The sequence below is a fragment of the Dermacentor andersoni genome, chromosome 4 (assembly GCF_023375885.2).
Source record: "Dermacentor andersoni chromosome 4, qqDerAnde1_hic_scaffold, whole genome shotgun sequence".
NCBI classification, from domain to species: Eukaryota; Metazoa; Arthropoda; class Arachnida; order Ixodida; family Ixodidae; genus Dermacentor; species Dermacentor andersoni.
In genome coordinates this window covers 47,590,435-47,618,307 of record NC_092817.1, presented here as the reverse complement: position 1 = coordinate 47,618,307, position 27,873 = coordinate 47,590,435, and the positions used below count along the sequence as shown (strand labels likewise).

General features: G+C 43.0%; 1 protein-coding gene across 2 annotated transcripts; it reads right to left on the bottom strand.

Moving 5' to 3' along the window:
* Nucleotides 1–434: 434 nt before the first annotated feature.
* Nucleotides 435–26,316, bottom strand: LOC126537076 (cytochrome P450 3A14-like). 2 transcript variants are annotated; one of them, XM_050184214.2, is made up of 14 exons: nucleotides 26,257–26,316; nucleotides 23,534–23,630; nucleotides 22,662–22,714; nucleotides 22,434–22,530; nucleotides 19,473–19,598; nucleotides 16,389–16,626; nucleotides 15,568–15,698; nucleotides 11,013–11,100; nucleotides 9,330–9,399; nucleotides 8,870–8,978; nucleotides 8,085–8,176; nucleotides 6,571–6,711; nucleotides 1,761–1,923; nucleotides 435–669 (listed from the first exon to the last, which is right to left on the bottom strand). In XM_050184214.2, exons 1-14 carry the CDS (start codon nucleotides 26,313–26,315, stop codon nucleotides 580–582), a joined length of 1,554 nt encoding a protein of 517 aa, XP_050040171.1. In that variant the 5' UTR covers nucleotide 26,316; the 3' UTR covers nucleotides 435–579. The 2 variants fall into 2 exon arrangements, with proteins under 2 accessions (XP_050040171.1, XP_072143918.1); XM_072287817.1 differs by lacking the exon at nucleotides 1,761–1,923.
* Between the last annotated feature and the right edge of the window lie 1,557 nt (nucleotides 26,317–27,873).

Genomic DNA, 27,873 nt, shown 5'->3' with positions numbered 1-27,873 from the left:
TTACAGGGACGGTGCAACCAAACGAGCCGAATGACATGATCGCTTCTACCAGCCCTTTCCGGTACCCTTTGGTCTATTCTCGGCCTGTGCCCCGATACATCTCGATTATCCTTCCTCGCCTCCTAAGTAGCTTCGATGATAACCATGAAAGCTGAGCGCCCTTTTTTGGTCCATATGATGTTATCGTAATCAAAGTTCTGTACTACTTTTTTGAAAAACAATATACCGCGGTTTGTCTGCATCTTTCAATTATCTTCAGCGCTCGGCCTTTCATCTGCATTAAAGAAAACATGAAGGAGGAAATTTTGTGTTACTGCACATTTAGGTTGGCCGCAAGTCCTGAGCGCACACAACTTTAAAGCAACGCACATCACTAATATTTATTTATAACATGCCGTATGGCAACTCCTGCGGTCCATAAAGAATATAGAACACACACTCAAGAATATTTATTAGAGAGCTCATAATTATGCACATGACAAAGCCACATACGTAGTGAGGACAAGGGATAGAAATGAACAACTCCATATGTATGCCATGGGGAGGCCATCTGAACGCCCACTCAGAGAATGAATTTTCTCAGCGTTCATTCGCCAAACTGTGTAGGACAATCCAGGGCCCTCTTGCTGGCGTTGATACCATCGCATATTGGCCCAGCTCCATGGTTCCCTAAAAGGTTGTAGAATAGGCATCGCATACCATTTTATGGAAACAGCACAAACACAACACAAAAAAAAACCTCAGCTTGGGCTCCTAATTAATTCTAACAAGCTTGCGCTTTCGAACGTGCTCCTAAATCGTATGCGCTTGTTTTCGCACTCCACCTCTATCGGAATGTGGTGGCCCGCCCCGTTGAATCGAAAGACGTGGCCTCATACTCAGCAGTAGCTTTCTTTACCAGTTCTTTAGCATCTTTATCAATGTGCAGCTCCGTACGGATACAATCTTCTTGAAGGTGAATGATAAGGAGCTGCAAGAACCCTACAAAAGACTGCTTTGGCAACCTTTGAGGGCTTCAGTGAATCAACATTGCTCAATAGTACTTGTCATGCTGCCTTTGCCCTATACTAATCAAGAGGTTTCTGACTTTCTGAAGTTATTACAATTGTGAAAGCTGTAGAGATTTAACATTCATTCTAATGATTGTTAGTATTTTTTTCATGCTATAAACGACGTTTCATTACGTGCGCGAGCAATGTACGTAGTAAAATTTATGAGATGCTTTGATCGTTACCGAATATTCTTTATCTGTAACCCTGTCTTGTGCCCATGATTCCTACTCATGTTTGCGGTATACACGTGTCAACCTGTCTTGCCCTCCTTACTCAATGCTCCTCATTAGGCCGGTAAGCTATATTGAAATTATTTAATATATATATATATATATACATAAACAAATAAGTAATGGCCGCGTTCTGCCGTTTTTGTTTACCTGCTCTTTGCGACGCGAAGGGGCAAATAGCACACGCATTAAACGCGCTATAGATAAACAGCTCGAGCTGGCAAATTCCTAAGCTGAGCCATGCTACCGTAACCCCGTTGCACTGCCCGTCCTCAGTCCCGCCATGCAGTGCATACTCAGTGACTAGAATGTACAAGTGTAGACGGTATATATTGGTCTCACGCTGAACATCGACTGAAGTCGATCGAAAACTACAAACGCAGAGTTCCGTATAAACCCTTGACTGACATAATAAAAGTAAGGTGAAGCAGTGAGGTTGGCAGACTCAGTCTCGGTAGTGCAGTGAAATGATCGTCACCTTCTGAGAGGGGCCTAGTTCCATGCGGTACTTCTGCACCATCTTGGCAACAGTGTACCTCACTTTTAGCAACGCCAGCCTCATTGCGACGCAGTTGCGAGGCCCCACGCCAAAGGGCATGAATGCTGCTTTCGTAAACGAGGCTTCATTTCCCGGGGAAAACCTGCGCGGCATGAAACGAAAATGTGCACGATGAAGCTGCAAAGTAACGTTTACAAACGTTGCATATTTTTTAGCAACGTCCTTTTATTTGTTTGTTTGTTTGTTTGTTTGTTTGTTTCTTTGTTTGTGTTCTGTTTATTTCGTTCAATATGTATAGGGCACGTTGGCGTCATGAGTGGTGCCCATACATAGAAACATAGACCTGCTTCAAAAAGCTAGCCACAAGATAGAACGTAGAAGAAAGGTCGGGGAAGACGTACAGTAAGGTTATTTGAGCACTTCTGGATCTATCATAGTGGCTGTGTAGAATAACACTTGCAGTTGTACGAGTTAGTTACATCCGACATAAGGCATTTAAGCGTTTTCAAATGTTAACCACTGCTTCACAAGACTAATACCAGGCACAAGTGATGATACGTTGGGACAGGAAATTTTGGAAGCTGATCACATTGTGAAAAAAAGGCACGGATTATATTAGTGACAAGTGTATCTCTTTGGTAGTGAATTCTAGTTTTCTGACATGACATTATGTTTATGACGTAAGCGCTGCACGCGTGCGCATTTGGTTGTCTTCTTGCATCGTTCTGTCTCTTAAATCATTTGATGTAAGCGCTTGACCATGTCCACTATCTTTGTGTTATCCTCATTCTCACTCTTTTTGTTTCATTTCATCCTTGCGCTAACAATCCAAGTGCCGGCTGCGCATCAGGCGGATGTGGAACTTTCATTCTGGTGCAAGCAATCTGTGTACACCTAAATGGGGTACCTGACTCTAAAGTGAAAATAACAGCGAGGTAATATTTCTAGGACATTTCCTTCTTAGGTCAATTTTATCAGGTCTTGTACCTGCAATTTCTTAAAGGTAGCTTGAACTTGTCCCATACGTTGGATTGCACTGGCGGTTTTAAGTTCGTAGCACAACAAACTAAAAAGCGCACTTCTTAGTAGTGGGGCTAGAAGTTATAGTCCGTGCAAAATTTTCCAGTTGGCTTTTTTTTTTTTTCTCATGAAGCCATATCAATTTCCCCATTCTTTTATAATGCTATATTAAGAACCTAACAAAACAGCTAAGCCTTTATCGTTTGGGAAAGGCGTGTTTGTGAAATTAATGCACTTAAAATCTGTATTCTTATCGCAGTCTCACTTTTAATAAGGCACGAAGCTGGGTGCTTCGGCTAACCTAACTTGTTGGAGTTATTCTACCAAGCAGGGACTGACTCAATTTATTCAGTCACATCCACTCATCATTCCAGTCATGATTGCGCCATCGCTAACAACACATCACCGTTGTTCTCTCTCGATAGGCCCGTTTATGCCCTCTCTTAAGCATTATCACTTCTGCGTTGGACGCATCTTAATCAGTCAAGAATTATGAAATATATAAACCTATAAACAATAACAATTGTTCTGAGGAAAACGTTGCAAGGCCATTTTAGGTTTAAAGTTACAAAAGCCCATAGACGTGTTCAGAAAGCCATCATATGGCTGGAGGTAACGTTTGTGTGACACAGAAGGAACTCTTGTTCTTCATTTTAGAGTGTGCTCTAATTTTGACCAGCACTGGAGGTAGTCTAAGTTGATATCTAAGAAAACAGCTTCGATTACAAGTAATGGAATGCGTTTGGAAAACGGATGGATGGATGGATGGATGGATGGATGGATAGATGGATGGACGGATGGATGGATGGATGGATGGATGGATGGATGGATGGATGGATGGATGGATGGATGGACGGACGGACGGACGTATGTATGTATGTATGTATGTATGTATGTATGTATGTATGTATGTATGTATGTATGTATGTATGTATGTATGTATGTGTGTGTGTGTGTGTGTGTGTATGTATGTATGCATGCATGCATGCATGCATGCAGGCATGTGTGTGTGTGTGTGTGTGTGTGTGTGTGTGTGTGTGTGTGTGTGTGTGTGTGTTATGAGCGTCCCCTCTGGAACGGGGCGGTGGGTTGCGCCACCAATCTCTTGCAATTATGCTGCCTAACGTCATACCTAGGTTAAAGCAGAAAAACAAGAAAACGAAACAAAACGACGCTGAATTCCCATAACCAAATTTTCTGATCCCCAATTGTGAACTTTGTTTTTCTAGGTCTCCGTTTTTTGTCCTTTCCCTACTTTTCTTCCTCCAATTTTCAAATCACCTCTTACTAATATCTATTTCGTACATGTTTACTTTCCCCTTGCTCACGCTGAGCCCAAGGGCTTCAAGGAGGCCAGTGGTGCCTAATTCGACCGCTGGGCAGACATCTACACATTCTAATAAAACGTGCTCCGTCGTTTCCTTAGCTTTACCACAGCAAGCCCATGCTTCTTTTTCCTTCTTATATCTCGCTTATAGGTGCGTGATCTCGCAAACGTCTCTGCGACTATAGGCGCCACCTCGCGTTGACAAGTAAGACCTAAGAAATACATATATCACAGCTGTATTTAAAGGCTTTGCTTCTGCAAACCTTCGAAAAAAAGAACGTAATTTACAATCAGCGCAGTGAAAAGCGTGAGTATACGTTTTGTTGTGCACAGGCTACCTTCCCGTCGAGTTTCCAAGCATTCCGGGACGCCGCCATCTTGTTGGCGTTGTAGCCTATCACGTGTGGCTCCTACCCACGATGGGGGTTTGTTCGGACACCAAAGTAGCTCGCTTCGTTCTTTTCAAGCGAGAACAGGAAGTTGCTCGTTGCAATGGCTCATATCCAAAAAACGCGGTGTCTAGTCGAGTGGTACAAAAATTATCATCAGCAGCAATGGCTCATACCCCCTTAAGGCACAGAGTACAAACACTCAGCTAGGTGAAGCAAACAGAGCATACATTTGTTGAACTCACCCATACACAACGCAAAGCAGCATACGTTTCAATAAAGAACAGGCCCAAAACAAGCATCTGAACCATCAATAAAACATTGCATACCCCTCTCGGAAGTACGCTACGGCCGCCAATCGAGAAACGAGGTGAGCAGTGCGTAGTGGCGGGAGCAAGGCGCTCGACCGCGAGTGCTGCTTTCCCCTTCTGAGGCGATGCAACATAAAGTCGAAGAGAAACGTCCTTGGTACGAGTCTGACCCCGCTATACGAACCCGCGAAGCCGCAACTAAAGGTCGAAAACGAGTCGAAGAAGGCGAGCTGTGAAAGCAGCAACACGACGTGAGATGGCATGTAGAGAGCAGGCCGAAGCTCGCAGACAACGACTTCTCGTACATTTACTTCACAGTGCCGTTCGTTATGTCTCGCAACTAGTCTGAGCGCTCCGATCATATAAATTAATGCATTACCAAATCGGCAGCAGGCTTTCGTCTTCACGTGCTACATCAGCGTAACATGCTGCCTACCTAGGGTACCATAGAATGTTCTTGTCCGCACACAAAAAATATCATCATCAATTGCTCATACGCGCATGTGGATAGGGTACCATAGAACTTTCGTATCCGCACACAAAGCTATCGTGAGTGATGGCTCATACCCTTGTAAGCACACGTACAGTGTGTGGTTCATAGCCCCTTAAAGCAGACGCTACAAGAATTCAGCAAAGTGAAGCGAACAGTGCTTACATTCTTTCGAATCCCGCAAACAGCATACAGAACAGAATGTCGAAAACTGCCATCGGCTGCCTCGGAGAAAACAATGCTTGTTCTCGTCTAAGCTCTGTTGCGACTCTGTAAAGAACCTAGTTTGGCAGTGTTGAGTATGAGTTGCCATGGGGAGGCCATGCTTGGTTAGGACTCCCGAAGAGCATCTCGCTTACGAAGCGCAACGACGCTAACTTAGATGAGAGCACAATCGACGGGGGTACTCGGCAAACACCGCCGAAGATCGTGCCCGAGAGGGTGAACGTAAGCGCAGGCAAGACGGGACGATGTGTGTCGGGAATCGGAGAATGTGGCGAAGAGCTGCAAAAGTTTCATCGATTTCGACATGCGGTGTCGAAAGGTCCATGGCTACTCATTTTGCGTGCATCGATTTGACATTATCAAAGAATGTGTCCACTGTTACGAGCATACCGATCAGTGCATATCATACCGACCACAAAGCCATTGGGACCATTGTCACTAAGTGTGAATGAGTCATGCGATAAAGCATTTACCAAAACTTTTCTAACCACGATGTTTACAGCTCCACTAGTCATCCACCGTCGAAGGTCTGAATGGCCTTGCATTTCTTCCTTTATTTTTATTTTTTATCTCGACGCTCTCTCCGGGAAGCTGCTTTTCTAGCCGATTTCGTCACAATTACAGTTTCAGTCAAGACGGTCGCTGTCCACTTAACCATATATTGAGACGCCTATAGGAAAAAAGGATATTGGAACACAGCCTTACTCTGAGCCCCTCTGGCTCCGAACTGAGCAGCCAAAGGACAATTCTTGGTTTCATGTAAAAACTATTATCTTAAATAAGCTTAAAACGTGTCTCCTTCGAAATATCAAAATGTTTCAATTTCTCCCTAATGCTTTCGTTCCTTTCAAGCGGTAAAGTGTAGCATGCGCTTCTTTTTCAAATAAGCAATTAAATCACTTATTGTGTTTCACTTATTCTGAACTTTATTCCCTGAGTAGTGCACTTTCTTTGCCAATATATTGAATGCGGTCCACAAGCTTGCTTTAGAAGGAGTGTCAGAAGAGTAAGTAGTAAGTTCCCTCACCTGTCGGGATTAAACTCCAGAGGGTTCGAAAAATATCGTGGGTCTCTATGTATCTGGTACAACGCTGCCATGACGTTTGTACCTGCCTTGTACTTGATGCCATTGTATTCGAAGTCTTCTTTGGCCTGTCGATTCACACCCCTGCAAACGAACATTTCATGGGATAACAGATGCAGTAGATCTTTATATCATGTACCTTTCTGCAGAAAAAACGAATCATGAATTTACCGCTAAGTCTTTAACTATATAAAGTAACTTCTTGGGGAATCATTTTCCAGCTCCGTTACCAGCATAAACAATGCTTCAAAAAGGCTCTGACAGCTTGAACAACTATTAAAATTGTAAAAACGTACTTTATTTCGTAAGTCAGGAGACATGGGCTTTTACACCCGTTCTGAACTATTATTCATTCAATAGAAGGGAATGTATTATGATACAAATGCATTAACCAGAGCAAGCTACCAGTTTTGCGACACTTAGCTCAGAAATAAATTTAGCATTCAAAACAAGATGTCGCTGAATAATTGCAGAAATGGTTCACCGAGGTGCTTATGTTTACGTACAATAGGTGAGCTGTGGTTGCAACATTGGGGATCTAGGGAGTCTAAGGCATCGCAGTCCAATACTACGATTGTAAAACGCTCCGTCACTGGGTTAAAAAATTGCTTAACGTAATTCTTTGCAATTAATCATTATTATTTTACTTCTGAGCGATGCGCTGCTTTAGTAAAAAAATCAGATCAATTTAATCGTCCTATTTGAGAAAACCGCCACATCATAAACGTATTTACGTCGAATTGGACCACATGTTTTTATTGCCCTGTTGATCCTCAGTCAAGCTATTTATTTACATGCAAATATATTTACACGTAATGTACACGAAAATCTTTCCTGTCAAGCAAATATTTTGACAGTAGCTTTTCAATACGAGGTCTGAATGAAATGCAGGAAAGTTGTTGGAGATTTGCTATTGTTCCGGGTGCAAGCAACATTTGTGTCAGCGGTTCAGCAGAAAGCACTTGTGCAACGGTCAACGCCCACCATGGTAGCCGAGTGCCTATGGCGTTACGCTGCTCAGCTTGCGGGTGCGGGCTCAACACCGGCCACAGTCGCCGCATTGTGACGGGGTTGAATGCGAAAACGTCCGTGTACCGTGCATTGTGTGCACGTTAATGAAACCGAGGCAGCGAAAAATTGTTCTGGAGTCTTGCGCTACGGCGTGCATCTTCATAATATTTCTTTTGTTTTGCCACCTGAAACTGCAGAATTTCTCTTTTTTTAATGCAAGGGCCAACTGGATAACACAATTCCTCACCATTTATAGAGAACGGACCATATTGTGAGTAGGTGTGTATTATTTTGCTTTTCAAACCAGCGGTAGAGGGTTACCATTGAGTCAACTAATCAAGCTGCTGTCTAGGATCCTGCTCAGCAGATAATAAGCGCGTAATTTGATACCAAACCTAGTTCGTCGGTATGAGTTGTTCGCAGTTTTTCACACTGAGTATACTCACGATACTGATGGAGGATAAAGTCGTAGTGTTTCATCCACTACGTGTTCCAGGTATTTCAACTTTTTCATGATTGTTTCATAGTCCGGGGAGCCCTAAAAACGAGAATATGAGTAATTTCGCACAGTATTCAAGGTTTCACAAGTATCACATAACTATACCATTGAAAACTTAATCTGGAACCGAAACTTCATTTCGTTTACCTTCACATAGAATAATGGGTGGCAGTCAGGAAGAGTATTTAACTTAGTTCTGGCTGAAAGCCTTATTTTCTGTGCTCAGCAAGGCGGATAGAAAAACTAAGTAGCTAAGCATCCTTGGCGTCCAAATTAAGTGCAAAACAGTGAGTGTCTGGGAGCAATCTCAAAGCATCCATTAGTGGTGCTATTTTAAGTACAATTTTCAGAAAAAAAGTAGTAAATATTTGTCCCCACTTCGGAAATAGCGCGGAATGAGAGAAAAAGTGTGCGTACGTCCCCGCACGAATACAGCATCGGTCGCACATTAACTTTCCTCACCGCTTATCAAGTCAACACAGCGATACTTGGTGATTGTTCAAAGAGGTGGACTGTTCTTTATGCTTGGAAAAGCCAGCCGAAATGTGACTTCATTGCGCGGGATCTCATCACTTTGTAAACAACGAAATCTTGTTTCAAAATAAGCGATCACCTTTCTGACATAAGAAACGCACATATATTTCCATGTCCGAAAAAAGTATTTTTTATCCCCAACTTTAAGAAGATCGAAGAGCCCGACCTCCATCTCGTCATAAAACCAGCGTCACTTACGTCTGTACCGATGGCATCGACGACTTCTCGCCGAAGCTTCTCTTGGACATCCGGGTGTTTCGCGAGGCAGTAGGCTACGTAACTCAAGGCCGTTGCTGTAGTTTCAAACCTGCATTTATTCAAGCTGCGTTAGTTTCATCTAATGTATCATCATTTAACGCAGGAAATTTACATTCTGCAAAGAAACTACGCTGAATCACAATGTTGCTTGGCGCTGTATCTATAATCAAAGTGTTTGCGTTAGTCTATATCAGACGCTCGTTCTTTTTACGAACTACGTTGCTTATTCTTTTTTATGAACTAATCTAGGCATCACCGCATTTCTCAATTCAGGATTTGATTGTGTCTTGAAACCACATCTGTACAAGTAAATTTTCATGATGGTGATTAGCATGAGTGGCAACCGGAATTCAATTACTCGTTCTTTACGCGTAACGTCAGGTGCGCTTTTAATTCTTACCCGCCAATGAAAAGCACTGCAGCGCTCGTTATAATTTCTTCGGTGGTCAGCACCCTCTTTCTGGCACTTCCTGAAAGAGAGCACGAACAATTTCTTTTAACCCGTTCGTCGTAACATTCCGAAAGAATTTATACTCTCACTTCTTTTAAAGTTCTGTGTTCAATGTTGTGTGCTATTTATTGCAGTCATGAATGACGTCGCTTATTTCCCTTTTTATGCTTTATGTAATTTTGCTGTACTTCCCCTCTCATCAAGCAGTGCTCCGATTGTAACCTGTGATGTATCTATAAGTAAATAAATAAATCTAAAATATGAGAAGACGAGTCTCTGGAATTTCATAAATGTGTATGCAAGGAAACTAACGTAGCGCACGCAACAGTGGCTGCCACAGGACTGTTTAATGGCAGTTCGTTACAGAGAAGACTCACAATAGAAGAGTACAAACCATGAAAATATTGATTCTATTAGGAGTCGCAAGCACCTCACGGTCACAATCGTAAGCCCTGACAATCGCGAGGACATCGTGATCCCTTTTATTTTCTTGCATTTTTAATAGCTAGATGGTTCTAGTAAAACGACTTGCGCTCGACACCTAGGCAAGCAGACAGTGGTATTATGTCCCAGCTAATAATTGTTAAATAGCATCAGCCCTCTCAGCCTGGTTATAGACAACGCATTTTCTGAAGGTAACAAGTTGATTGCTTGAAGTACAGCGAAGGCTGCAGGTGAATTTCGTCCTGCGCTCTGTGTATTGCGACAGTCAGAATAACTTTGCGAGTGTTAGGGGCGACAAGGGTCCTCAAGCATTAGGAAAAATTCGAATATAATGAATTACAGTATGCTGGTTAATACGCATGTGATGTAGTAATTTAAATTCTTTGTTTTCTACACATTTTTGATGACCTAATTGTATGACCGTGGTTTCTCTATTAGAAACCACGATAATCCTTCAAACCACTTGATCCCTAATGGAGTTAGGTGCGGTGAAATTCGTGACTATCTGATAGCCACTACAATACCCCGCTTCGCACCCCCAGATGTGCTTAGCTATTTCTATACATTAGTTTGAGTGAAAGGTTATTTTCAGTTCCCGAAAAGTGCCGTTGCTACAAGAGGTGGTTTGAGAATCAGCTTTATAAGTTATTTTTCTTGCTCCATAACGTCCTGTGTTCCTATTAAGAACAAATGCTTCGCGACTATCTACCACTTGAGATACTGGTTTTAATATCATATCAGTCATTTCCTTCTTGAGGCAAACCATTTTTTAATGATTGACCTTACGTTTTGTGTTATGAACAACGCCTTTAAGTCTCTTTTGACGAACAGTATTTAATTAAAGATTTGCGTTGGTATATGGCGAAATGTGTTTTCTCATGCCCAGTCGTATTCTGTTACCTCTTCCACTATAGCTCTTCCAAAGATTACATAATTTATGCTAGATGTAGCTTGCTGAGCGGCTGAGGAAGTTTGTGTTTTGCACCATTTGTACTCAGCATGCTGCATATTATTCGACAACACGCAAATGTCAGAAATGTCACTATAGCTATATATATATATATATATATATACGTGCTTTATCTTGAAATTTCCCCTTGAGGACATCGTTATTTATATTCCTCAATTTGAACAGTTACGCAGAATGATAGAACAGGCTATCAAAGGGAAACGAATTTACAGAGTCACCATTTGCAACTTTGTTATCGTCACGTTCCTCTTCTGCCTCGATGTACTCCGCGTCGAGGAGATTTTGCAAGACGTCATGCTTTCGTAGCTGTCATGGGATTGAAAAAAAAAAGTTTGCATAACCTCGTTTTCCACAAGGCAACGGATCACGTTGAAAATTTTTGCTTGGTGCCAGTGATCTGGCTGCTTTCACTGAAGAAAGAATGTGAAGCCTGCTTTTTGTTGTACGTATTACTGGGGCGTTCCTTGAATTCTCGATACACGCGGTGGACTAATTGCATCTAAGATCTTAATAATTCAACAGATCGTCAGGTCACTAGTGAATTAAAGCACATGCTTCTGGACGCCCGACAGCACATGGGCTTCTCAGGTAATAATTGGAGAAATTATTTCTTAATTTATTAATTTATTTATTTATTTACAAATACTGCAGGCCCTATTCGGGCCCAAGCAGAAGTGGTTACATCAATAGTAATAAACAAGGCTAGAAATCGAAAAATAGAAAATACAGGACAATAAACAATTTAAGATTATACACAGGGACATCACCCTTTGTAATTTAGATATATCAACAATAAATACGAATTAGGAACAATAGTTGTAGTTCGCAACTCAACAGTAAAGTAGTGATAAACCATGAACACACAACAGATGGCTAAATTCATCATTGTACCTCATTTTGGTACTACGCCCAGAGGAGAATTAATTAATTTCCTTCCCTGTGTGTAGGATGCTATTAATCGAAAGGAAAACCATTCACAAGATGAACGAACGATTGTGTTGTATTAGCGTTAACTACTTCTTGTAGTAATTTATTCCATAGTGAAATAGCAAGAGGAAACAGGGAATATCGATGCATGCTAAGTTGACCGAATGGTTTCGTGACTCTTTTGTTCTGTTGTGTACGCAAAGCGCATTGCCGTCTTGGTTAAGTTGACAGATGAAGTTTCATCTGAATACCATGCTGCGATGATCGAGTTTTTTCATCTTTGCCCTATCACGAAGAACTGATACGCTCGAGAAATGCGAATAGGTAGAATAGATGAATCTCAAGGCCAAGTTCTGCACCCTTTTTATATTTTTTTAAATTAAATATTGTTGATACGGACTCCAAATTAGGTCCGCATATTCTAATTTTGGCCTAATGAGAACTTTTTATCTGAGTTAACTTTACAGCAGGTGACACATGACGCAGTCTTTCTTTTAAAAATGCCAGCTTTTTCAGTGCGTTACTACACATATTATGTAAATCATTTTCTCAACTTAAATTACTAGTCAGTGTAATGCTCAAACAATTCACCTGCCTAGTTCTTTTTTTAACTTCAGCATTTTCAATGGTGTAAGCAAATACTAAAGGTTCGTTTTTGTTACTAAATGTTATGCTTGCCGTTTTCGAAGTATTGAGCTTCTAGCCCCATTGACTCCACTATGCACTGGTTGAATGCAATTCATCATTTAGTCTGACTTGATCAGCGTGTTCATTTATTCTGGTATAAAGAACACAATCGTCCGCAAAAAGTAGGATCTTTACAGGTAGTTGCACTGATAAATAGACATCACTGATATAAACCAAAAACAGCAATGGACCGAGCACTGACCCTTGTGGTGATCCTGAGTGTGCATCTAGTGTATCAGAGATGCAGTCGTTAACAGCCACGTATTGTTTTCGTAAAGTTAAGTATCATGCTATCCAGCAAAAGTAATTATTAAGACACACTGACGAGGTCATTCTCAAGTGCAAGTATGATCAAGCGCATCACAATCTAACGTTATTATCCGCTAATCTTCCCATCATGCTCTCTATCATATATTAGCGTTGACGAAATTCAGCGCTAAAATTTGGAAACAAAAAGGGAAGCGACATGCCTTGCCGCTATTACAACACCCTTGCGGAACGCTCCTATGGCTTCAATTTTTTCCTTCCCCATTTTCACACTGGTTTGCTCATGTTGGCTTCACTATAAGCCCAGCGAGGAATTATACTAGCCGCAACAGTTGGTTTATCACCTGCGAATGGACGCAGTATGAATATACGACGGCCATTTTGCGTAGCTAGAACCGAGCTTTAAATATGTAGTAATATGCGTTTGACAAAAATGCCGACAGTATATTGTCTATAGTCATCTTCAGTTACTCAAACCATTTGTTGAAACGCAATGAGTTATCTAATCAGTTACATTTATACATGCAAAATTTTACAAGCGTGTTTTAGAGCGCAGGTTGTACTTGAAATGTTGTAGAGCGTACTCAGAAATACCTAATGAAGCTGTTGTTCCGGCTGTTACGCTATAATTTACGTATTTTTTTTCCTGAGTGCTGAATATGGGCCCACGAAATATGAAAAATAAAGAAAAATGTCAAAACATTTCAGAGCGTGCTTGCGCATCTGGATTGCAGCGCTCTCAATCGTGTTTCGAAAGAACGAAGCCCGCTTGCCAATCGCAAAAGAAAAGTACTTGTCAGGTTGTCCAGTGTACATCCCGACCATGGTTGTGAAGATCTAAATCCGCTACCGACCTAATGATAAGGCAGCGCCGAACACTGACGCAAACTATGGAGTTCCATGCAATTAACTATAGAGCCAACTGTAGCGCTAGCACTTGCTGGAGCTGCAAGTAGAGTGGTTCAGCCAGCATGGGAATAATGATTAGCACATGGATTCGCCTAAACTTCGTCCTTCTTGCTTTGCATATGGATTATTTTCGACAAAGTACTCCATCATAAATGACTAATAAATTGCGGCAGTACCCATCACACGATGACTGTAGGTGGTAATGCGTTAGCATGGATTCAATATAGCGATTCGGGTGTACTGCCACCATCGAGACGAGTTATATATTAGGCGCATACTGCAGCGGGATCCTTATTTCACGCATCTCTAACAACATTCAGCGCCATGTAGCGCCGCCACCGCAAAGCCTGCAAAGTGGCCTCCTAAATGCATGATTCTCTGCGTGCGAACGCAGAGAATCGTTCTCTCGCTTGCCGCACACACAGTGGCACATAGTGATCAAGTTGGCAAGAGGTTAATTGAAGAGCCGCACATATCCATTGAATTCATGGCGCAGTTCGCTAAAGCATTGCCATCCAAGGCGTTCGTTGCAAAGCCCAACATACGAATTGCATTTGCGGCGCAGCCTGCTAATTTATCGGGTTGCTGTCCTTGAGCAACGCTTCTTACGTGGGCTCGTTTCCGCTAAGCATTGGAGAAATTTAATCGATCTTTTCCGTCATTGTAGAGCGCGACATTCCCAGTGGCACATACACCTAGTTCGCCAACTTGGCGTCAAAAACTTTTAATGAAGAACGGCACGCACCTCCTGGCAGATAACCAGTGACTCAGGTTGGCTTTCAAGGAGTTTATGGGCGACTGGCACTGACCAACTGGTACATACCCAGTGCTCCATGTGGGCGGCAAAGAGTTTTATTCGAACAGGGGCACCTACCCAGCCCCGCGTCTGCGGTGACCTATGTCGGTGGGAAAGATGTTCGGCGAAGAGCGGCGCGTGTGTGCATGGTGCCACATACCCATGGACCCAAGTTCGTATGAAGGTTGCTTTACGAACCCACAAAGCAGCCTAATGAGCTGCCCATTCGATAACAGAATACCCAGTGACTCAAGTAGGTGAAAAAAACGGTTAGATATCAACATATAAACATAGATAGACCGCCATCGGAAAGAACGTGAAAAATACAAAGAATGCTAGCGCATTAATAAACATTATTGAAACTGTCCGACAGCAGGATTCGAAAACGGGACCTGTAGCACAATATACCGATATATAAACCAATACGGAACGGACCCATACACAAGCAGCACCACTGCAATTAGCAGCGGTTATGCTTGCTCGCAGAGTCTTATTGCCTTCTGTATTTTAAGAAAAGCATAAATTGCATTGAAGTTTAGGTCAATGAAGCCATATAAAGCGTAATAAACGAAGCCGCAAGAACTTCAGAAGTCCATGCGCGAACCACCATTCTCTTGGTGGCTTAACGATCACGCCACCAATGTTTCCCCCTATTACTTATTGCAGGCAACTCTTTGGTGCTAACACACTCGTAGGCTTTTGATAGACGTCCGGCCGTAGCTTCATTGAAACACGATACAGAGCGGTGCTACCCAGATCCACAAGCGCTCAGTGAGGTTATTATTCTACATATTTCGTGGGCTTTCTTGGGCGCCCCGTAAAAAATAAAGAACTGCGTGAAAGGTAACGTCATGAAAACCACTTTATTGAGTGTTTCTGAGCACGCTCTAGGACTTTTCAAATACGACTTCTGCCCAAAAATGAATAAAAAATGAATATTTAAAATTTTGCAGACAAAAATGGGACTAATAAGTTAAGTGAAAGCACCTCAAAAATTATGTTGCGTAACTCAAGACAACTGCAAACAATATCCTGCTAGACTCATTCGTCTAATCAGGTATATCACTTGAATTTTAAATTCTCGTTTTAGTTACCCGATACACACGGTGCACACGAGTAGGCAACATTATTCCTTCCACCTACAGATGCAATTCCTAATTCACGAATGGCGCAAACTTTGCACTCACCGAGGGATCACTTTTTCTCAGCTGAATCACCTTGGCTGTCTGTTCATTCAGGTCTTCAAATGAAAATTCTCCAAGGGCAAGTGAAAGCCAGTAGAGAGGCTTCATGAGCGCCCCAAATGAGGTCGTGCTCTCTAAAGAGAAAACATTTATGAAAAGCTGCGTTCCAGTGAGTGTTCACAACGGTTCAGCTCATTCAGAGGAATTTTTTAGTAAACATTTATTTGAGATCCCTGCTACACAATGGTTAATATATCAGCCTTCAGGGAAACTCAGTGTCTGCAGCATGATATGGCAGGGGCAGTGCCGCAGATAGACCAAGGCAAGCGAAAGGCGAGGTTTAACCAGAGATTTTCTCCGGTTGGGCTACCCTGTATGAGGGGATGGGAAAGTGATGCGTTATACGAGAGACTGTTTTATTGAATGGATAGGGTGGGGGAGTTCACTCAGCATGATTTTCCAGGCCTCTAGTTACTGTCAATTTATAGCGTTAGGAGGGGATGATGGTGGGAGCTGGAAGAAATTTTGGGTGCCCTGCCCCTCGCGACCATTTAGACTCGCCCCTGCGATAGCGTCCTTTTCGTCGAAAGTCAAGCTAATGGCTTTCGATTTTGAGAACGTTCTACTGCAGACCGTTAATTGAACGATAAATATATGTGATCCTGAATTCCTTCAGAAGTGTAGATGCGTAGGCCAGTTGGCGTACCATTGTCAAGCGTAAAATAGTGCGAAAAACGGCACCAAGTGACACTACACAACACCTTGGTCATACATAATGAATTGCAGAAGGGTAAATATTTGTCTTGGGCAAAGTATGAACTCACGTGCGACGATATGAAAAGGTCCCTTCATGAGACCCCTTAGGGTACCCTTGGCGATGGCCATGAGTGGATGGTCAGGCTTCCCTTGAAAGCGTTCGTCGATGCCGAATGATCCTCGGGCTATGTAGTCCATGGAGAGTTCTTCAAACTTGCGAAGCATGTGCACCTCTTTTCCAGTGTCCGCGTACTGCTCAAGAGACTTGAGGAAGATGCTTGCATCTTCTTCAATGTGTGGCATCATCTAGAGTTGAGAACGCTTGCACTGTATGTGGTGCATTCACTACTTATCTAGAATGGCGCACTTGTTTTGGCTTCGTAATCAAGATAACCGAACTTGAAGGAGACACACCATAAGTCATTAAGACAAACGGCGTACCGTTCCAAGTCGTGCTAAGTTACCCAGAATATTTATTGCGGTGCTTACTTAAATTGTTAGCTGAGTTTATTGATGTAAAATTTTGAATATGTGTTTAAGGGCACGCGTTTGAATAGAAAAGCTTTCGCGCGTGCTCTGAAACGCGCCATGAAGTTCTTTCCGTATGCCAGCTTATGCGCTGGCTCTGAAGAAATTCCATGAAATAGCGGGCCTGCACGTCTACTTTGTAGCGTTCTCAATTGTGTTTCCAAAAAAATAAAAGTCCTAAGGCTGCGTCTCCACGGTAGAAAGAAGCGGTCGACCATGACCAGCCAGGATGAGTCAGTCCGTAGTTGTAAATATATAGATCTGCCATGGTCCAAAATGACAAGCGATATTTATAGCTGAGGTCGAACAGAACGACTAAAACAAGGACACAAAGAAATAAATACCATAGACAAGCGTGTTGACACCGGGCTCAATACCGTTGCGCTGTTTCTGTTCTCTCTTTCATTGCAGATCGCAGCCTCCCACGTTTCACGCTGAAACGTGGGAGGCTGCGATCTCCAAGCCGGACCTGGTTCACCAGCGCGAACTCGTCGCCCGGGCCCGAAGGGTGATCCAAGCCAGAGTGTTCCTGGAATAAGGGACCCTCCCACCTCGACTGACAAGTCACTGCTTTAAATAAAGGTTTGATTCATTCATTCAGTCTTTCATTGTACCAGAATGTACCTATGTACATTCCTAACACGTATTGTCCAGCCGACCTTGTATTGATTGCATTTATGAAACTCAGACTATTTGTATCTTCGTCACCTTGTTTGATTCGCACTGTTCAAACTCAGTTCTATATATGAACCAACTAGCCCTCGTCGCGATCGTACTAATGAAAAACGATAGGCCAGTGCTGACAGGGCCTGGAAGCGTAATGATTTCGTTTCTCTTAATGCGGGCATGCGCACTTCGTTCTTTGGAAACGAGGGTGAAAGTACTGCAAACCGAACGCACAAATCTGAAGATACGTTTTTTTTTTTTTCATATTCCTCAGTTTTCTTAAGAGCCCGGTAAGGCGAACACGTAAAAAAATCCGTCATGAAAACAACTTCATTGTGAATTTCTGATTCTCCTCCACAAATATTTATTCAAACTTATCGTTTAAAGCTGATTTTCAAAACCTTGTTTAATACACTTTGTTAAGTATTATAGCACTTCAAAAAAACACTGTGAGTGAATCACGACGACAAATGGTAATCCCTTAAGATGTACCATGTTTCAAATATTGATTCAACATATGTGAAACATCCGGTATTTCTATGCGCGACATCCGACAAGGAATATCAAGGTTGCGGTTTTTCTCTAGCTTCTGAGGCGAAAATAGACTACGTGAAGCAGCTATCCTATAACTAAAGCCTCTATACTTACTATACTAGTATACGCTGTACTCCCCTACATGCGACATCGGCGCCCATGGTTGAAGGGGCTCCAAGACTGTACGGCTGCACAGACACAGGGCAGGTTCCATACTGAAACACAGCTTCAATTAGTGGTATTTATGAAACTGCTATTTCACACGTCAGAGCGGCCGTGCAGCCCTGGAGCCGCTTCGACCACGAACAAGGCTGTTGCAAGTCATATCGCACGCGACTCTATACATTCTCGTAAGCTCTAAGTTCATAGTTTTGCCATGTTTGCTTTAAAAATTGGCCCTGATTTCTATTTCGATTAGTTTAATTTACCATCCTGTATACATATTTCGGCCACCACACACCTTTAGCGCAGTGCTTTGGTGAAGCGCAGGCCAAAGGCGTATCGTCAGTGACTCACAGCCACGTGCGTTGATAACAAAAGCAATGGTTACCATATATGGTTGCCATAAAACATCAGCGACACCTCGCATAATCCAGCATAGACCCTTTGTCCGCTGAGAAATATCTCAGGAGCAGGTTAACTGTTTGCTGATATGGCTTCATCGTTCGCTTATCAAGTTCGCCCTTATTTTCACCGTGAGTTGGAATTTAGGGAATTGAGTTGAATCAACGTTTGACAAATTGCCCCGTACTGCCTTCCACTCAACTTGAAGCTTCGCCAAATCCATAGAGAGGTATCTGTGAGAGGCACATGAACCGTACGTACGAGATGAGTACCAAGGACCCTTTTTGCAGGTAGATTAGATTCCCAATCCACTTACAATATCTATGCTATCAACAACTAGCCTCGGTAGCTGAGTGCCTATGGCATCGCACTGCTGAGTTCGAGGTCGTAGTTTCGATACTAATTGCAGCTTCAATCCCGGCTGTGGCGGCTGCATTCCGATCACTTATCTCATAAAAAAAATAACCTTTCTAGGATTTTACGTACCAAACTGTGGTGTGATTATGAGGCATTCCATAGCGGAGGATTCCGGATTCTTTTTGCGACCGCCTGTGGCTCCTTAACTTGCATACAATGCACGGTACAAGAGTGTTTTTGCATTCTTCCTCCATCACAATGCACCTGCCGCTGCCGAGATGGCAACCGTGACCTCGACCTCAGCAGCGCAATGCAATAACCACAGAGCTATCGAAGTTTCACGAAATTCCAATGAAAATTTCACTGACGAGGGATAGCTCCTAAGTGTTGCTGTTTTAGATGGCTGTGACAGTATAAATGAGGCACACAAGGTAACATGTCTGTCTGTGAAAACACATCTGTACACCTAGCGAAAATGTTTACTGAAAAACTTGACAGGACACCTGTTTCAGCTTGCTGCTACTGAAGCCCTGCGCAACACATGACCGGATACTTTTCCACGGGAGGCCGCCAGCGTGCAAGATGGAGTTCTTCAACACAGGGTGATTTTTGTCGGTCACCATTGTGTTCTGTAAAAACGAGAACATTCGTTACACCTCTGTTATTGTCGAACGAAACGTTTTATTTGAACGCATTACCCAACCAGGGCAGCATCTATTACTACTACTTGCCCCTGCTGCATTATGACTGATTAGATATCTTCAGCTTGTTAAACAGCACCCACGAAGCGCCCTAGTAAAACCGGAAGTAGCCTCCCTAGTCATCTCCATCCTCATCATCGTCGTAGTCGTCTGTTACTGTAAAACATACACATATTGTTATGGCATAAGATTTTCAAGGCAAGAGGTTATGTTAAGGAGTCAACACAATTAATAAGGAACATCCTGATGTCATAATGCTACAGGAGCCACACTGTAAGGCTAAATTATCCGGGTATAGATCATTCTGTAGTGCCGACGCGGAGACGAGAGCTGTCAGCACTCTAGTCAAACGTGCCTACACGGTCGTTCAGCATGATACAGGCATTGCGGATGTAGATATTATATTAATCAAGTCAATACCTACCAGAAAAAACAATCAAAGTCTATTTCTCCTTAATGTCTATAGTAACCCAAGAAACAAACGTACCAATTTCCGATTACTACTCCGCAAGACTGTCACTATCACAGAAGGCAGAGCCTTACTGACGCGGAGCAGGGGGAGGGGGCATTTCAATGCTGAACATATGGCATAGGGATACAAATTTGAAAACCCCAAAGGTAGACATGGCGTCAAAGTAGATATGCCCAGACACGTCAAAGACATGATAACCATCCCTCTAATACCCAAGAATATGCATCCTACCCACCATCAGGGTGGACGGGAAAGCAGGGCACGCAATATACAGAAGAAATTTGGTAACAGCAAGGACACCACATTTGCAGACGCAGCTAGATTCAGACACAAGCGCGCCTACACAGCAGCAGTGATAAATTACGAGGGAAATGCACGACGAGCGCTACAGTCAACACGCTACACGCAGAAACCTCAGAGGAAATAGCTATTGCGCTAGCCATAGCGCAAACACAACCGAGCATAATCATCAGCGATTCCCAGGCGGCCATATCAAACTTCGCCAACGATCGAATCTCCCCAGAGGCACTACGACTCCTAAAATTAGCTGATAACCGCGGCGACAAAAGTGTCGATCTCATCTGGACAGTCGCTCACACGCTACCAGACGGTAGCAATGAGGCGGCGCACCGCATGGCTCGAGAGCTTACGGACCGAGCATCGGTTAGCCCCGCCTCACTGACTATCGATGATTGGGAGTGGGAAGATCGAATAACCAGGTTTAACGAAATTAAACAACACCATCGATCGCAGAGACGTACATTCCCGCCGCCGCACTCAAAATTAAGCAAAAACCAGTATGTCGATTAGCGGCAGTTACAGACCAGATCTTATCCGAGGCCAGCTATTATGCACCTAATACACCCAGATTTGTGCACGACGGACAAGTGCAGACATTGCAACTCTAGAGCCACCCTGGAGCATATCCTATGGGAATGTCCGGCTGTAATAGAGGATAAAGCTGATAAAGCCTCAAACAGCGACTGCCTCCGTGCTCGCTGGGAGTCTGCGTTGCTCAGCTTGGACCTGCAGCACCAACTCTGGGCCGTCCACCGAGCCGAGGATGCCACCAAGGGCCAACAACCCTTGGAAGAAACCTAGGCGAGGTCCAGGCCGACCACACCAAATCGCATGGCACTGAATAAGGTTATATAAATGAATGAATGAATGAATGAATATCGGTTCACGACCGCTCCGGAACCAGACGTTAACAGTGACTGCGGCAGTTGTTGCAGCTTTTTATTGTTCAAATGGAGTCCCCTCACTCGAAATTTAAGTTGTTATGCCACTCGTCCATGTCGAGGACATTGTTTATGGGAGTGGGCACGTTTTCAGTGCTCTTTCAATCAGCTGTACTGAAGGTGAACAGCATGTTTCCAAATATTTACCTTGAAGCAACGCCAGTTCGTCCTTCCCACATAATATAAATACGTTAATAACATGCCACATCAATGCAATAATTTTACACACGTGCACTGCCATCAATAAATCAAGGAAAAACAAGAAAGGAAGGGCAGAGAAATTAACCACACGCTAGTCTTCGGTTCCAATATCAGTTGATCCAAGGTAACGTACTGCAGACAACACGAGTCCTCGTAGACTTTATGCGGCATAGACCCAATGCAGCCAGTCGTGCAATATTAGCTGCAACACAGCGCGCGAGATTGAACTCACCTCAGGACTACACGGAGGCGCTCACATACAAAAACAAATTATTTCACAAATACCAGTAGTCAGAATGGGGCTCAGATCTCCAATGTGTTGTATGTTGGCGCTTGCGAGCAGTCTTATGGCTCGTGATAACACAGTGTAACACAACTGGACGAGGACAGAACAATTTGACACTCACACAGTGTGATGTATGTGTGTGTAAAATTCTTCTCTGTTCACGTCCAGTGAAGCTGCACTGTGTTACTATGAATTTTAATGAATAGGGCCACCAACGTGCTTTGGTCTTGGGGCGCCTTCACTCACGGGCACCGAATCGCAATTGATATTAAACGCAACTATACAATGTACAACACAAATAAACAATTTGGTACACGAAGAAAAGCAAGCTGATACAGAAACAAGAAAAGTAGCAATAACGAAGGGGTTAATATTGTATGTCTAGATTTTGCTTTACAGGGAATAAGAAATTAGTTTTCAAAATACTTCGGCACCATTCAAATTGGTGCCCCTTTATTCATATTAAAGTGTAATATGAAATATCATGCGTATCTATCGACATGGCACCTCGGCAATAGCGCAACAGCCAGACATTAGGAAAAGCGTCATTACAGAATACTCACGCCCCGATCAACGAAGTTCTGAAAGTTGCGAACAAAGACGTGCTCTACGAAGTTTATGTCCCTGGTCACAACAAAAGGAACGTCGCCGTTGTAGAACCTGCGTCGTGAAATTGCACTTGTACCAAGCCGCCTGGAAGTGCTACGTCATTTGCGTAAGCCTACGAAAGCTGCCTCGAGTGTAGTGTGAGAACGGTTAGTTGGTCGAGAATATCTTCTACAAAAACTTACCCATATATATCGCCGTATTGGTCAAGCCATTTTCCCATCACCTTGTAAATCTCCTGTCGGAATATAAGTCCAATAAAGCATGAGACAGCTGCTGAAGAAACAACACATACACTCTAAAAATATTTAGGCTGGCAACTCGTTTATGTTCGTACCATTGTCGACACCTTTTACTACTGTCGAAAAAAATTCGCTTTTACAGCCATCGGCGATCAACTCGAAGTCGCCTTCGGTTAGCGTTTACTCTACTTGTGGCGAACCGGCGAAAATATTATTAGCGAAGGCATTAGGTCAATGAATAAGAGTTATATCACATATATTTTAAAACGTGGTCTCACTTCGTAGTATCAGCTTCAGCTTTCCCCTGGTATATATTTCTTATCCTAGTACAATTTCTTGACATGATTGCTTGATGGATTCTCGATCAGGGCTGCTAAAAAGTATCATTTCATGCTAAATAAACCGGTTTCTTACTCTTCAATAGAATAAAACAAAGCCGCGATTGTTCTTGCTTTTTCTTTACGCTATTGGTAAAGCATCGGTCGTTGTTTAATTGCTCTGCTAATTCAATTCAATGAAACCATGTCCCATGTACAGCGTGGTGCCGTAGTCACTGATTTTAAAAAAAGAAAGGGGGGGGGGGGGGGGGGGACGAGCGCCTGCGATGTCCCTTTAACGCTCTTGTCCATTTTCTTGCTGCTTCTTTTAAATACTGTTGAACCTCGATGATAAGCCTCTTCGACACCGTTTGGAGGTGATAACAACTTGAATCAAATGCTCACAAATTGTAGCAGCAAGTTCCTAGTCAAGCGACTTTAATGTGGGCCTAAAGAGAATCATTGAATTAACACCGTATAAATACACGTAAATCTTACCATTGAGTGGTACTCCCAGATATTCCCCCAGATTAGGCTAGGCTTCGGTCCTGGGATGCCAATTCTCTCGAAGTAAGAGAAATGCCACCGTCGCCATCTAGAAATAGAAAGAAAGACAACTTAAGTACAGATCCTCTTCTTGAAGTCATCGATAATTACACGACGATCACCGGTAAAAAACGACAGTGAACCTATCTTGGATTGGCTAGAGGGCTTTGAAAACGATACTACAAGTGATCGGGGGATCAATATCTGACAGCAGACGTCCGCTATTCTTGAAAAACTCGACATAGAGAGCAAACCAAATCTATTATCCCACTCTGCTTCTCCAAACAAAATAATAATAATAATAAGCAGTACTTCATACTCAATTCTCAATGTGCTCAATACCGCCACAGCACACAAAATAAAACAATGTCTCGCATTAGCGATACCGATCGACTGTAGTATATTGAATACAATTAAGTGCCTAGTGTTGCAAATAAACCTACAAGTTTTTTAGGCTTCAAAAGTGCCAAAATTATGATTAAAGAAATGTTATTTCAAGGATACATTGATTTCTGCTTAATTTTGTTAATGTGTTTCATACATGTGCGTATCATTTTCTTTTTGCCCAATGATCGTTACTTAAGTACTGCTACTATGGTTGCATATACATTACTTGAGGCTTCATTTCAAGTACTAATGTAAATGCTTGTTTTTCTCAGTGGTCGCGGCAATTCCCTATTTTGTTTTGGGAGCGTGCTTACTTTTCTATCGTTCACATAATATTTTAATAACAAGGAAAAGTAGATTACAGATGAAGTTGAAGTCGACTTAAATTTTATATTGTTGCTTCTGCATGTGAATGTTGGGGATACAGGGATTGCTTTCGCCTGCGTAATAAAATACTCCTTTCGGAGCAAACGCTTCCTTCAGTCACACCTCAGCTTCTTGTTTCAATTTCACATACGTGGCGCATAATAAAGAATAAACAGATAGAGAAAGAGAGAGAGAAGAGAGAGTGAGGCAGGGACACGTAGCACTGACTTTCAACTAAACGTTTATTGACATCACGTTGTTTCTTATATACATATTCTACTACACATGCGCCAGACATTAACATTTCATTTTCTCCAAGAGTTTTCTCTCTAAATTCATTTTTCCCACAGCGCGATACGTTTGATATCAGTTCAGCTTCAGTTGTCTCTCTGATTACCTGATTACAATTCTTTCCGACAACTTAAGTTATCGAAAAAAAAAGAAGCGAATGTTCGACAGTCACAAATATTGCAGTAAAGGTCAAAAAAGTCTCCATTTTCTTGTCGACGTTGTTTCTATGTTCCCTAAGTATATCGCTTCAGTATCAATCTGTGCGTACTTTTAATTCGAATTTATTGCGCGTACGTGCGTGCAAAAAGAAAGAAAGAAAGAAAACTACGACGATGACAGTGACCTCGAAGCGCTGGCGCTCCTATCAGACGTGACTTGTTGGCCGGCCTTGACTTCCTCTTAGCTAACCGGCCCTCATATCTCCCTCATTCGTGTCACCGCATACGCTTGTCAAACCAATATATTGTTGCGCTCTCTCTATCTGGGCCAGGGAAACGACAGCGTTTTTGCCCTGTCCATTACACTTTGATAAATAAGTTTGCGCAGAGATTATCGCCAAAGTTAATGCCTGCGACACATTCGAGGTCACAAGAACGCATGTAAAAGGTTCGCCCGGCGCGTAGACAAGCGGAGAGTATTTGCGCTTGTCCAAGTGGGTACTGCTGGTCTTCTAGTAGCAAGTGTAGATACACGTATAATATATTCACGAGCGCGCGACAGCGCACATGCGTATGTGCTTGTCTCGACTAATTGATTGAGACGTTCTCTTTACTTCCTCAAGCCAAATACGGCGGCATTAGGCTTCCTCAACGGCACCCTAAACTAACGTTAACGCCGACAAAATTTTAGGCGTAAAGCAGATCAACTGTCCAACTGAGAGCATAACTCATAAAATACGGTGCATGGCATTCATTCCGTCTTTTTTCGGGGCTACGAAGTTAGAAAATTGCATCCTTAAAGCCTTACTAACATGTCCAGTCATTTTTTTTTTCATCACAGCATTAATACGCACGTCTGCTGCTACGGCAAAAGCTGATGATATACAACTTCTAAAACTCTTCGGTTGAATGTAAATTGGAGTCGCGCAATGGGACTGGGACAACAAATACAAGAAAACAAACACAACAGTGCTAACATCATCATCATCAGCCTACTTTACGTCCACTTCAGGGCGTAGGCCTCTCCCTGCGATCTCCAATTACCCTTGTCCTGCGCCAACCGATTCCTACTAGCCCTTACTCCAAATAGAACTTTATTGAAGAAGCACCAGCCAATTATAATCTGCCGAAAAAAAAAACAAGAACCATCTGCATTGATAGGCATTTGCAAAGGGCGCACTGCTTCAGCTTACATTCAAGATGGGCCAATTCGCCGAAATCATGCCTTTGTTTTAACTGTTTTCACTTTTATGCTATAACGCTTCTCTAATGCCGCTATGCTGTCTCGGAGTCCCTGGTGCCGCGAGATACCGTGTTGCACTCGTACTCAGAGCGCGATAGTACTGCAGACTTACATGCGCTGTTTCGTTTAACAATAATAAATACTCAATACGGCGCTTAAATTTTAATTCTAGCCCGCGCGACAGCCATCAGTTCCTGCTAACCACACCCGCCAGCTCTCCCTCAACTCACATGAGAAGCGCTGCCAGTAGCACAGCCGAGAGGAACAGCAGTGCGCCCGTGACGAACATATTCAAGCAGGCGAGCGAAAAACCCAGGCTCCGCGGTCAGCGCCTTTATATGGCCTCCGGTGGCGAGAGGAAAACCTGGACGAGGGGGTCACTTTTTTCCCGCTCTCTAGTGCACCATCTCTCCTTAACGGACACGCCGCGGCGACGAACAATACTCGATATGTGCGCACTGCAGCAAAGGTAACGTTGCTGTGCGGCGGGCACTACGGTGCTCCTCGACGCCAATCGCCATATTGTGTCAAAACACATACAGGCGCGGTAGGACTGACAGCGGGAATTAAGGATATGTGCTTGCTGACAACGTAAAAATTTCACATTTTCACCGTTTGTGTCCATGGGATTTATTTACATCTCACCTTTAAAACAGAGATTGAAGGCTCACTGTAAAGCAATACTAGAATGAGTTTCGAGCCCAGCTGACAACTAATCCTTTTTTGACGTGGTTTCGCTTACACTAACATTTTGTTTCTTTAAACAGAGAGTTTACGCATAGGGTGTACTCCAATGGTTTTAGAGGTTTTAGAGGTTTTAGCTACGCCATGCTGTGAATTTTCCGGAGTTGTTTAATAATCGCCTGTAGCAGATAGCGTAATTCTAGTCATTGAGATGGATTACTGAGATAGACGGACATTACTTGCACGAGAAATGAAAACACAAATTCAGATATGTAAAAAAGAGACTAATTAAATTCCTACTTACTTCAATGGCACGTAAAGGCTCAAAGGAATTGTAGCTGGTAAGTTTTCAAGGCGTTATCTTTCAGAATTCCGGAAAACGTAGACATGGTCACCCCGCATAACTGTCACTTGAGCCAAACCAGAGGAAGACAACCCGAAAACCAAAATGTAGATCAAGGCAGTTCACGAACACGTTCAGACTGCCTGAAGCCATAGAAAGTCATGCACACAAACGCGAGGGCATTGACAAAGCAAGGCTGAAGTTTATACGCATATAATAAACATCAAGACAGGTCAGCTCAAGTTTACACCTGTGGCGGTTTTACTTCCATATTCCATCTCCCTCGTTACGTCTCGCTGGTAGGATCAATGCAACTATAAATCCTGAGCTGCAACAAGAACTCGAAAACATCTTCCTAACATTTGTACGCTCAGGGCATGGGATTGTTAGGAATCACATACTGATATTTAGCACTCTTCTCATCACCTTCTCATCAATTTAGACAGGAAACGCCTAGTTCATGAGAAAAAATTTTGGAGGCCATTTCAACAGAAGACACACATTTAAGCATCATGGCTTAGATGGGCAAAGTTCATGTCGACTTTTTTGCTGCCCTCTTGGTCGCTTGGAAACATGACGTGGGTGTAGCTTTTCGGTTGGTGCTCAAATGTGGGCCGCAAAGGGGAATGACGGAATATATTTAGCGATAAAATCGTCAGGCACCTCTCATCTCACGTCGCGAGCCCGAAAATTCTATTTAGTAGAAATTCAACATTGTTGAAATAAGAAACACCAGGCAAACACGACAGCGCCAAACTGGCTAATGCACGCGCTTGTACGGCCGCTTTAACAACTGCGACAAAATGTGGCGGAGGTGCGG

What these genes read in the sequence shown, in the direction of transcription:
- LOC126537076 (XM_050184214.2), bottom strand. Translation starts at nt 26,315, where the DNA reads ATGTTCGTCACGGGCGCACTGCTGTTCCTCTCGGCTGTGCTACTGGCA. An exon ending in GTAGCAGCAAGCTGAAACAG is followed by an intron (nt 16,627 to 19,472) that starts GTGTCCTGTCAA and finishes TCTCAACTCTAG; the next exon opens with ATGATGCCACACATTGAAGA. An exon ending in TGAGAAAAAGTGATCCCTCG is followed by an intron (nt 11,101 to 15,567) that starts GTGAGTGCAAAG and finishes ATCCCATGACAG; the next exon opens with CTACGAAAGCATGACGTCTT.